The sequence below is a fragment of the Thrips palmi genome, unplaced genomic scaffold (genome assembly GCF_012932325.1).
Source record: "Thrips palmi isolate BJ-2018 unplaced genomic scaffold, TpBJ-2018v1 HiC_scaffold_18, whole genome shotgun sequence".
Lineage (NCBI taxonomy): Eukaryota > Metazoa > Arthropoda > Insecta > Thysanoptera > Thripidae > Thrips > Thrips palmi.
The window spans coordinates 2,255,153-2,266,892 of NW_023144627.1; the positions used below are offsets into that span (position 1 = coordinate 2,255,153).

Below are 11,740 nucleotides of genomic sequence, written 5' to 3' on the forward strand. Positions count from 1 at the left end.
CACGCCGCACTATGATCTGAATCCCGAAAACGCAAAAAAATTCCTACGGCCTTGAAATCTTACTCTAGTAGGTATTTTGGGTCGGGGAATCCGAATCTGACATAAGTTTTGAGCTATGGTGACATGCCTCTGAAAAAAACTGCAAAAAAGCTTAAAAGACTAAAAATTGAGAAAATATAGCTGTATAAGATAATCGAAGTCGGGTAAAGAGCTGCTGGCACTAGTTTCGAGGTCTGGGACCTTTAGTTTGTAAAAAGAAGAAGGGCTGTGCAAGAAATAACACAACGATGAAGCGGCTTTACTCTGCCATTCAATTTTTTAATTAAATATTTGAATTGGCCAGCAATGGAAAAAGGTTACACCAATGCCCAACATGGAGAGCGTAAGTTTCATTTAATTACAAAAATGCCATTATTGCCAGCTGTAACTGTGACCAATACCCCGCTGAGGAATCTACTTCAGTCCGCCAGGCAATAATTGGAAAGTACTCACTTTAAAAATGTAATTTAACTAGTTTCAGAACGCGAAAGTTATTCTAAAAGGCACATGCCTTAATTTATTTTTGGAGTAAAACTGAGTTCTTCCTTTCCATTTTTTCTAAACTGCTTTTCTAAGAGTGAGAATAGTTCCGCATTTTCCTTGATACCTTACGTCATGTTGCGGAAAAGTTGCAGCAAGTCTCCATTTGCACCCTGCACACTCACTTCTGATGTCCCTGAGTTCATTTTCGGTTTCACGTTTCTCAATCTCGGCATTTTTCCGCCTATTTTCTGTGATTTTGAGCCCACTTCCGGTGATTTTGAGTTCACTTCCGGTATGAACTAAGAGTAAATATATGTCCTTGATAGCACTTTTGAAGCCCGTTCGTTCCATATATTTATGTGTCCATGTGTGAGAAAAAGCAGGCACGGACGGAATTTTGTCTTTAAAAAGCTTAAAAAACCCCATGTTTGAGGGCTATAGAATACCGGGGTCGCAGGTGGTCGCAGCATTTGCCGATGGATTATCAAACTATGGTGACCGGACTACTGAAAACTGACCGACAGAACCCAGCCAAACCCAGCCATTTTGATCCCGACTCTCTCAAAAATTCGAATTTTACCAATTTTGCTAAATTGTGTAAAGGAGTTTTCCGGCTTTGCCATTAAACCGAGAATGACACATAAAAACACCGTATGGTGCAAAAAAAAGCCTGAAAAAAGACCTTTAAAATGGTATATAGGGTTTGAGGGTTCGAACCCGCCTTCCCAGGGAAATCGAGGACGGACTGAACCTCAACGAAGAACGTCAACAAACGTTTAGTCAAGTTTGACAAATTTGTCAACTTTGGGAGCCTCCCATTAGTCGGAGGCGACCGACCGAGGTGTTTCTTGACTTGATTCTTGTCAGATGGACATTCGAGGATAGTTTTAAAACCACACGGGAGCCAAATAGAGCACTTTCGTTTTTCTAAATTTTTTTCCCGCGTTTTGGGGGATTCTAGATCATAGTGCGCCGGTAGAAAAAATCACACTATCGTCTCGAGCTAGCCCATCGATTTTGGAAACACTCTAAAATCAGCGGGTGCCCCCAGTTGAAATAGGCTTCGCAGTCGGGCATCATTTCCATTCGCTAGCCTCCTAAAAAGGGGGGGGGGGGGGGCAGAGGCTGCCTCCCGCGCGTCTCTGTGCGCGGGTGGAAAGCAAAGCGAAGCGCTCCGCGGACTGTGGTCCCTGCTACGGCGACGACCTAGACCATGGCCACGGAGAGCCGCGCTCTCGCCGCCCAAGAGTATTTTCCAGCGGCGGGGCAAAAACCCTTTTTGCTGACGCACACGCACATGGGGCAGATATCGGCGATTTCCCCTTTTTCATGTCCACCCCTTTTTGACTTCCGTCCCGTGAATTTTGGCCCCGTCAACAGAGTTAACGAACGTCAGTCACAGCGTGCCACTTTCCGTCGTACTGGGTTCAGAAATGACCGTACGGAGAAGGACAACTCCCAGGTGAAACAGCACTTCGTTCCCAAAATTTATTTTATTGTCCCAGAATTTCCCGTTAAGTGTATTCTGCGCGTAAGCATCCAAGCGCGCTCCGTCCTTCCGAAGCGGCTCTTTTCGGTCTCCTTCGCACCCCGCCCACAGAAAGGGGGGTGCGAGAAAGACGCTTCCCGGCTCCGGGCGGGGCCCGCCACCGCGTGGTGGTGGGGGAGCTGCGGGGCCGCGCCGCGAGTACTGGAGAAAGGGCGATTTGACACGTCCTGGGTGGTCGCGGGGGGGGAAGGACATGGCGACCGGAAGGAAAAGATTTGGCGTTCATAACATCCATTTTTGGGCCTTGCCCGGGCATCTTAGAAGCGCGGGAAAGATGACTGGACAAAGACCCGGACTAAAGAAATCTGCGCTTTACACCGGTTTTGTGGCAAATTGACGTCGTTTTCGTAAATTGCAGTTGCTTTTCAATTCCGAATTTATTTTGAACAATTCAACATTATTAGCTCGGTGCTCCGAAAAAAACTCCGAACGCAGGGGGGTTTTAAAAAAACAAACATTTTGAGCGTTCTTTTGCAAAGTGGGTATTTTGCTCAACAGCCCCAGAGGGGGGCTCAACGGCATCGTCTTCCCTCCAGTCGATTGTACGTCTCCAGAAAATGCCAGCCTAGTATTACTTCGTTTTTCTGATTTTAGGCCTAGGGCGTAATCAGTGTATTGGGCTAATTTTGTTGTCCATTCTTTCCTGATTATAAATACGTTTTTACCTTGGTGCTCCGTTAAGAGCTCCGACCACAGCGGGCGTTTCAAGGAAATTGAACAGGTCGAACGGTGATTTGCAATTTGCTCAACAGTCCCAGAGCGGTACTCGACGGCGCCTCCTTTTCGTCCACCGCAGTCAAATGCACCCTGTGAGGTGCAACCTCGCACCACCGACCGCGGCGGTCAGCTGCGGCTGCCGCAGGCGGAGTCGCGGTGACCTTCGCTGCCCCCCCCCCCCCCCATTTCCCATCACCAAGGCTTAACGCACGGTTGGGTCAGCAGTTCCCAACCTTTTTAGCAGATAGTACCTTAAGACCTTTAGCTACTTCAAAACATACCTAGAACAATACAAGACACTTCAAGGTGCCAGCTAGCCTTTACTGAAGAGACCTGAAACCAACCTTGTTGTAATGAAAATGGGCTGGGGGCGAAAAATGAATGGGTGGGTGATTGGTTCGCTGCCAGCGCGGAAACATCGACAAACACCCCCCCGGTACAGCGCCCGGCCCGGCGCGCTTGCGGAAAGGTTACGCTCCGCCTCCCCGGCATCTTCCCCTCCCCCTCCCCCCCCCTCCCTGCAGGCGGGGCCCCATGGCCTGGGCCCCCCCCCCGCCCCTCTTGCCTCCCCTCTCCTCTTCGCTGGGTGCAGCTAGGCGGGCGCTTGCACTAGGTTTATCTTTACAATTTTATATACAAGGTAGGTGTACGCCGGACCGTGTCTTGTCGCAACAGGCTTCGCGATGCTGAGCCAGTTTCGACAGTTTCCACGCCTGGCGTGGATTGTCCACGCCTACCTTGGCCTGCGGTGCTGGCTGCTTTCCAAGTCTGGTTCCTTTCCCAAAAAATTTGAGCGTCGCAACGGGTTTTTTAGCAGATAAAAGATGCCTTTACTTAAAAACATACCTAAAACTAGAACTACAAGACACATAAAGGTGTCAGCTAGCTTTTACTCGAGAGTCCAAAACCTAATTGCGTATCCTAACAATATAATAGGAACTGGCTGCCGGGGCGGGCTGGTGAGTCTGTGGCTGCGGCGCAGCCTGCGCGGAATTCGACAATAGCACCCCCTCCTCGCGCGCGACGGCCTGCGCGCAGCATTGACAATCCCTCCCCGCTACAGCTCAGGGGGGGCCCAAACCCGGCACAGCGCGGCCAAGCTAGTCTCATGGCGCGGCGGTGCAGGCTACGGCACAAAGGACTCAGTTTTTAAATACTATCTTTGGAATGAGCACATACTACCCCGTAGAAGAAAACCAAACGAGTATCATCTGCTTTCATTAACGTTCATTGAATGTGATTTTTTTTTTGTGTAAGCCTGACATCGCGAAGCAACATGAAACGGTGTGTTTCAGTTCAAAGGCGTCCGATTTTCTGGTTGTTTGGTATCAAAATCATTCTCTCAGCGCGAGCTCTTAGCCTATGACACTCTTTAAGCAAGACTGTGACTTTATTGAAATTCTATTCGTTGGCGGTCGTAAAAATCGGGAGTCGCTGGATGCTGTTTATTACCACTTCGGCGCCGGGGAGGGGAGAGCGTCGCCACCGGCGCGACACTCTGCGCGGTAAGCCAAAGAACGGTCACGCGTGACTCACGCGGTAAGCGCCCCCCCCCCTCGTTCCGGCCGCCACCGCTTACGCCGCCGCCAGCGGCACCGGCATGCGTGCCCCACGACCAAACAACACAAGAAGTGCCAGCGGAGCAGGGCCTGGCTCAAAGGGGGAGAGGGGAAGACGGGGACAAGACGGTTTGCGAAGCGTAGGCGCTCCCTCAGTCCAGGCTGGGCCAGCGAGACGTGCCGAGTTCCAACGACAGGCAGGGCGGGTCAGCCTTCCTCCGTTGAGCCGGGCCTGCTTACTAAGGTAGGACAGGAGACGCCATTTGGATTTTGGTTTTACCCATTCGTGTTAGGCCTGTCTAGCCCATCACTGCCTAGTTAGTCCACTCTAGCCCAGGGAGCCTTTCCTTTGGGTGAGAGAAGAGTGCGCGGACGAAAATCCGTTCTTCCTATTGGTCATGAGTAATCTGGAGGGGCGGAGTGCGGAAGGAGAAGAGGGAGCACGACGGACGCGGGCCCGGGTGGGCTGGGGCAGTTAGGGAGCCCTGAGCGAGTATGACAACGCGCGTGCAACCGTATCCGGAGAATACACTGCAAATGCAAGTGTGAAACCGTCTCGCACTGTTTAGTGTGAACCACCATGGCATGCGTGAGCCACGTTTTTCTCACGCCTGCAAGCGTCAGACACAGTTTGTCTCACACTTGAAAGAGTGGGTCCTGTGACATTGAACCACAGTGTAACGGGAACCACAGGCAGCAAGTTTGGGACACCGTTTCTCACACTTGCAAGCGTGGGACAAGCGTGACTCACGTTTTCGAGCGTGGGACGTTGTGGGTTACACTAAATAGTACGCGGCTGTCTTTTATTTTGGATCTGCAGAGTAGGTCTGAGACAGCTAAAACGTTTTGTTTCACCAGAAACGTTTTTGTAGGGCACCTGGACCGTCAAAGGAAAAGGAGTAAGCTATCTTGTTTCCATTCGCAATTCCATTCTTCAATACAGAGGCAACCTGAAAAAAAAGAGGTTCTAAACCTTTTTCAGTTCGTGACCCCAAATTAACATTAAACAATTTTCGCGAACACAATTTCAAACTTACGCGACCCTGCTATTTCAAGGGAGGAAGGGGAGATTTTTTTCAATATTCAACAATCAAATTTTTAATTACAACTAAATTACGGTGATTTTGTTGCTATTTAAACAGCGGGCCGTAATTTGCAATAAGCCTAGCTGCACCCAGGGAAGCGACAGGATAAGAACAATTTATCGCTTTTTGTGAAGTAGAATTGAGAACCAAATTTCCATTGAAACATCCACGTGATATCAAAGTTGCAACTTCGTGCAAAAGGTCGATCAGGTGGATGGAATCACGGGTGGGCGCGAGGTGACCGCTGTTGTTTCGGATCCTGGAGGTCCGCACTCTGTGAGGTGCAAGGACGCACCATAGGGCAGCAGAGGCCGGGTACCGGGTAGGGTTGCTTTAGAACCGTCTGCTTGTGTTGCCACCGACCCCAGCGCGGACGGCGAGTGAGCAGCGAAAGCAAGCTGCGCTGCGACCAACTTTGGCCCCAACTTTGGACCAACTTGGCTTGGTGAAACTACGCTTCTTACATCGGTCACGATTCCCAGGGAGGTGCATGATGATCGAGAACCAATGGCACTAACGGACTTTGTGGATTGGACATGCAGCTATGGGATTGGAGAATCGACGTGGCGACAGCGCGTTTGCGGCCACGTCTAGGATTGGCTGCCGTACCGGCAGTATGGTTCACAATGTAATCGGCTCATCAACGTGGCGGCGGCATAGTGGGTGGCTTATGCCATGGCGACGTTGAGCTGGCACCGTTGCAGCAACGTTCCACTGAGGGTCCTTCAGGGAACCTTGTTTTTGTGTCTTTGGCATGAGGTCGCCATGGGATCGCCGAATTAACGTGGCAGTGGTACGGTGGGCGGTTGGTGGGCATGGAGACGTTGAACCGGCGCCAATACAGCAACATTACACTGAGTGTCCTTCAGTGAACCTTTTTTGCCATGAGGCTGCCATGGGATCGCTGATAAATCAACGTGGCGACGGTATGGTGGGCGATTTGTGGGCATGGCGACGTTGCGCTGGTGCTGTTGCAGCAACGATACACTTAGTGTCCTACAGAGGACTACCTGTTTTTGTGTCGGCCGGCGCCCTGAGATACCCATGGTATCGCCGAATCAACGTGGCGACGGTATGGTTGGCGGTTTGTGGGCATGGCGACGTCGAGCCGGTGCCGTTACAGCAACGTTGCACCGAGTGTCCTTCAGGGAACCTTTTCTTGTGTCACTGCCACGAGGTAGCCATGGGATCGCCGAATCAACGTGGTGGCGGTGTGGTGGGCGGTTTGTGGGCATGGCGACGGTGAGCCGGCGCCAATACAGCAACGTAACCGTGAGTGTCTCGCAGGGAACCCTGTTATTGTGTCGTTGCCATGAGGTCGCCATGGGATCTCCGAATTAACGTTCCGGCGGCATAGTGCGCGGTACTTGGGCTTGACAACGTTGAGCTGGCACCGTTGCTGCAACGTTACACTGAGGGTCCTTCAGGGAACCTTGTGTAGGTATCTTGTCATGAGGTTGCCATGGGATCGCCGAATCAACGTGGCGACGGTATGGTTGGCGGTTTGCAGGCATGGCGACGTTGATCCGGTGCCGTTATAGCAACGTTGCATCTAGTGTCCCTCAGGGAAACTTGTTTTTGTGTCATTGCCATGAGGTCGCCATAGGATTGCCGAATCAACGTGGCGGTGGCATAGTGGGTGGTTTGTGGCCATGGCGACGTTGATCCGGCGCCGTTTTAGCAACGTTGCATCTAGTGTCCCTCAGGGAACCTTGTTTTTGTGTCATTGCCATGAGGTCGCCATAGGATTGCCGAATCAACGTGGCGGTGGCATAGTGGGTGGTTTGTGGCCATGGCGACGTTGATCCGGCGCCGTTTTAGCAACGTTGCATCTAGTGTCCCTCAGGGAACCTTGTTTTTGTGTCATTGCCATGAGGTCGCCATACGATCGCCGAATCAACGTGGCGGCGGTATGGTGAGCAGTTTGTGGACATGGTGACGTTGAGCTGGTGCTGTAGCAGCAACGATGCGTTAAGAATCCTTCAGAGGACCCTGTTTTTGTGTCGGCGCCATGAGGACGCCATGGGATTGCCGAATCTACGTGGCAATGGCATAGTGGGCGGAAGGTGGCCATGACGACGTTGAGCCGGCAGCGTAGCAGCGACGTTATACTGAGTGTCCTGCAGGGAACCTGGTTTTTGTGTTGTTGCCATGGGGTCGCCACAGTATCGACGAATCAACGTGGCGGTGGCGCGGTCGCTGGCACGTGGGGTGTCGGTGGCCGTAGCGACGTCGGAGCCGTTCTACGGCAGCAACGTAGCCGCCATGACGTTGCGTCGGCCACCGCGAGGCAACGTCGCTGCAACCATGTCACTGGCACATCGCACAAGTATGGTGTTTCTGAAAGCGCCTTTCAGTCGTCAGGGCTACGTGGTGACGGCGCCTGCACGGCGTCGTTGCAGACTCATGTCCAGAGTTACGTGCGGAAGACCTGGTGGGGGCAACGTGGCGGCGACATCGGCACATTCAAGTTGCAATGTATTAGTGGAAGCAACATCGCAGCAACGTGGGGCCAGAAACATGAAGCCGGGAATGTGACAGCAATATCGCGGCGTCGTTTCCTAACGATCCTTGATGCGGATCCGTTCCCTCCCATCAGATTTGACGTGATCGGAGCAACCAACGGATGCGGACTGGTTGCTATAACGGCGGCAGACAACGTAAACGGGCCCGAAACGTAGGCAACGTGCGGCACCTTGAAGGCAACGTTGCGGCTAGGATCGGTTCCCGTCGGGTATAACAGCAGTCAAAGTTCTCTCGAAAGTAAAAGGAAATATCTAAAGGAAGAATCATCAAGTGATGTAAGGAAAATCAATAAAATTGCAATCTATATAAAACATACAGATAGTTTCATAAAAATTTCTTACAGGATGAAATCGCTGAAGCGTCAGAAAGTAATGACATGAAAAAGAAGAAAGTCCAGAAACGGAAGAAAAGGACAAAGTCAACGGTACAGTTACAAAGTATTTTAAAAATACAATGTTATAGAAAATTTAAATATAACCACAACAATATCTTCCACTTAGGAGTCAAACGCAAGCACAGATGAAGGCCTTAGTGATGATCAAAGTCCTGATGGAAGTGATTCAGATGCTGAAGAGAAAGGACAGAAAAAAAAGCATGAAAAGAAAACTAAGTCACGTAAGGAAGGTGACAAAAAGAAAAAGGTAACTAGTTTAACAATTAGAAAGATACTGAAATGAAAATAAAGATATTTACAATAAACACTTTATATGACTTGCAGGATGAACAAGAACATCAAAGTGATGAGACGAAACCAAGTAGTTCGAAGAATACAAAAGAGGAAAAGAAACGGTCTCACAAGAAAAAAGAAAAGAAAGAAAAAGGAAAGAAGAAAGAAAATGTAAGTTAACATACATTTCAAAATATCATAAATATTTTAGAAGGCATAATAAGATTTGTATTCTCTTTGAACAGTCCTCTGACGATGAAGATCTGAACAGTCTCAATAGGCAGCTTAAAGAAATGCCTCAATTTCTTAGTATCAGGGACTTAGTAGAAGGAAAACCGTACAAAATAATGGCTTTTGAGCATGTAAACACCAAAAAGGGAGAAAGAATTCGATTGAAATTAACTGATAACGCCTTCAAAGATAAAATTGCTTATGTACATCTTCCCGAAAGACTCCTGTCAAACATATTAGGAAGAATAGAATCACTCAACCAAAAATGTCAATCTGATAAACCAATCTATCTTTTGTACCATGGTTTGCTAGGAAAAGCTTTTGATTTACAGTTTACAAATAACCCTCCAAATTAATCTATATGACAATTCAGATCAAAATTTGTGTCTCCAGGTAAAAAAAGGAAAAATAACAAGCATGGAAAGAACTAGAAAATACAGAGCAAAATTAACAGATATGCAAATCAAATCACGAAAAGAAAAAGACAAAATCTACAGAAGAAACAAGAGACATTTAGATAAAATCTTACATGTACCTTAAGAAACTCATATAGATCCAAATCAAAAAGGAATGTACTTTTGGTTCATATTAATAAAACTTCTAAGAAAACAAATGCTTATTTCGTTTCAGACAAGAATACAAGAAAAATTTAAAAAAAGACACCAGCGAAACCAATACACTGTAATTAAAATAAGAACTGAAAGAAAGAAGGCGAAAGAAAGGATGCGCCTTAGAAGGTCAAGAAAAACAAGTGAGGAAAAACTAAGGGAAAAAACATTAAATACAAGAAGAAGGTATGTTACAAGAATGAGCCAACGGGGATTTAAGTACAACAGTTCAATTGATACAATCCAATTCAACTTCTGTATCTACCAATCTACCATCCATTGGAAAACTTGCGAACTTTGTAATCAGAAAGTCCTTACTGACCTGTACTCAAAAAAGAAGTGCCATACTTGTAATATATTTAGGAAGGGAACAGAATACAATCCAGGAGTAGTTCCAGATTGCCTAAAGATACTCACATATGTTGAAAGACAACTTATAGCAAGAATTCACCCTGTTGTATCATTGTACAAGATTCAAAACTGTCAGTATGGTTACAAAGGAAATATTATAAATTTCCCACAAAATGTACAAGAAATAGCTGACATTCTACCTCACAAAATTGAGGATTTGAATAACATAATAACGATAAGGCTTGACAATTCAAATTCACATCAAGATTTTCAAGTCAGAAGGTCTGAAGTACACAATGCCTTGTTATGGTTAAAGAAAAATAATCCATTTTACAAGGACATAGAAATAAGCGAAGCCAATTTAAAATTACTGCCAGAAAATAAAAATATGTATAGAAACATGAAAGGTTACAATGTAAATCAAAACATACCAGACAGTTTTGACTCAGAATGTGAGTCATCAAGCAATGAAAGTGATTTTGAAGATATGTACTCACAAACCAGAGATGATGAAGAGTTGGGAATAGTAGTTACAGACATTCCAAACATAACTGATTATTCTCAAACAGAAAAAATAGAGAATTCATTAGCAAAGAATATTCACCCATTCCCTACAATAGGTAAATATCCGATAAATGAGTTTGAAAGTCCAGGATATTTTACAAATGCTTTTCCAACTTTATTTCCTCATGGATTAGGAGATATTACTACTTTTGATTCTCAAAGAAAGGTAAAAATGACAGATTATGTTAAGTACCTGATGAACTTTGAGGATGGCCGATTCGCAAAGGATGAAAGATTTAGATACTTTCTCATTAGGGTGGGTCGAAAATCCCAGAATAAAAAGGCGTATGGTTTTGTTTGCAGTTGACCATATTAGAAAAGAGATCCCACAATGCTGGGGTCTGGTGACTTCACCTTCCATCTCTTTGGAGGCTCCAAACTTGGGTCTAATAGTGAAAAATGGCACTTTTGGCCCTACAGGAACCAAACCAGGCATCGCCCAGGATGCGGCTGTCTCGCGATGGGTGCGGAATATGTTCCTTCATATCCCTGCAAAGTCTGGGCGATGTGGCTCAACATCTTGGTTAAGCCCGGGCACTTGTTTTAACGCTAAAACAAAGTTGCAGAGCACTAAAAATTGGACTTAAGGGTCTATTGTTTGCTCAAAGGTCCCATTTACGTATATAAATGGAAAGAACTCAAAAAATGCAATTTTTTGGTATATATAACTTTGTCAGGGCGAAACACTGCAAAACACTAAAAATTGGATTTAAGGGTCTATTGTTTGCTCAAAGGTCCCATATACGTATATAAATGGAAACGGAACAAAAAATGCAATTTTTTGGTATATATAACTTTGTGATCGGACGAAAATTGTTGCCAGGGCGAAACTTTACACATTTCAGCGAAAGCTCAAAAACACTAAAAAGTGATCTTTAGGAGAATATGAATTACCTGTGGATCCAATATGATCATACAGTTCTAAAGATCTAAAAAAAAATGCAAAATTTTGGTAAATAAAGTTTTGTGTTTGGACAAAAACTCGAATTGCTGCAAAATAATTCACAAGCAAAGCGAAGCAAAGCCCTTGTTAGGCAAGAGATGGCCCGACGAACGTTTACACTTTCTTCTATAATTAACAACAAATCAAGTTTTTGTCCAATCACAAAACTTTATATACCAAAATTTTGCATTTTTTTAGATCTTTCGAACTCAATGGTCATATTGGATTCACAGGCAATACATATTTTCCTAAAGATCACTTTTTAGTGTTTTTGAGCTTTTGCTGAAATGTGTAAAGTTTCGCCGTGGCAACAATTTTCGTCCGATCACAAAGTTATATATACCAAAAAATTGCATTTTTTGATCCGTTTCCATTTATATACGTATATAGGACCTTTGAGCAAACAATAGACCCTTAA

The 11,740-nt window shown here is 46.3% G+C and overlaps 2 protein-coding genes across 2 annotated transcripts; both read left to right on the forward strand.

Annotated features, from left to right (window-relative positions):
- Positions 1-8,253: 8,253 nt before the first annotated feature.
- On the forward strand, positions 8,254-9,396 carry LOC117644208 (nucleolar protein 58-like). Its single transcript, XM_034383474.1, has 5 exons — positions 8,254-8,382; positions 8,459-8,599; positions 8,677-8,796; positions 8,871-9,059; positions 9,250-9,396. Exons 1-5 carry the CDS (start codon positions 8,335-8,337, stop codon positions 9,394-9,396), a joined length of 645 nt encoding a protein of 214 aa, XP_034239365.1. The 5' UTR covers positions 8,254-8,334.
- Positions 9,397-9,663: 267 nt separating this feature from the next.
- LOC117644209 lies at positions 9,664-10,686 on the forward strand. Its single transcript, XM_034383475.1, has one exon. The coding sequence runs from the start codon at positions 9,664-9,666 to the stop codon at positions 10,684-10,686; it is 1,023 nt and encodes a 340-aa protein (XP_034239366.1).
- The last annotated feature ends 1,054 nt before the right edge of the window (positions 10,687-11,740 follow it).

Excerpts from the sequence above, each read along its gene's own strand:
- LOC117644208 (XM_034383474.1), top strand. The coding sequence starts at position 8,335 with ATGAAAAAGAAGAAAGTCCAGAAACGGAAGAAAAGGACAAAGTCAACG. Across the intron at positions 8,797-8,870 it reads AAGGAAAGAAGAAAGAAAAT|TCCTCTGACGATGAAGATCT; the intron begins GTAAGTTAACAT and ends CTCTTTGAACAG. Across the intron at positions 9,060-9,249 it reads TCAAAGATAAAATTGCTTAT|GTAAAAAAAGGAAAAATAAC; the intron begins GTACATCTTCCC and ends TTGTGTCTCCAG.
- LOC117644209 (XM_034383475.1), top strand. The coding sequence starts at position 9,664 with ATGAGCCAACGGGGATTTAAGTACAACAGTTCAATTGATACAATCCAA.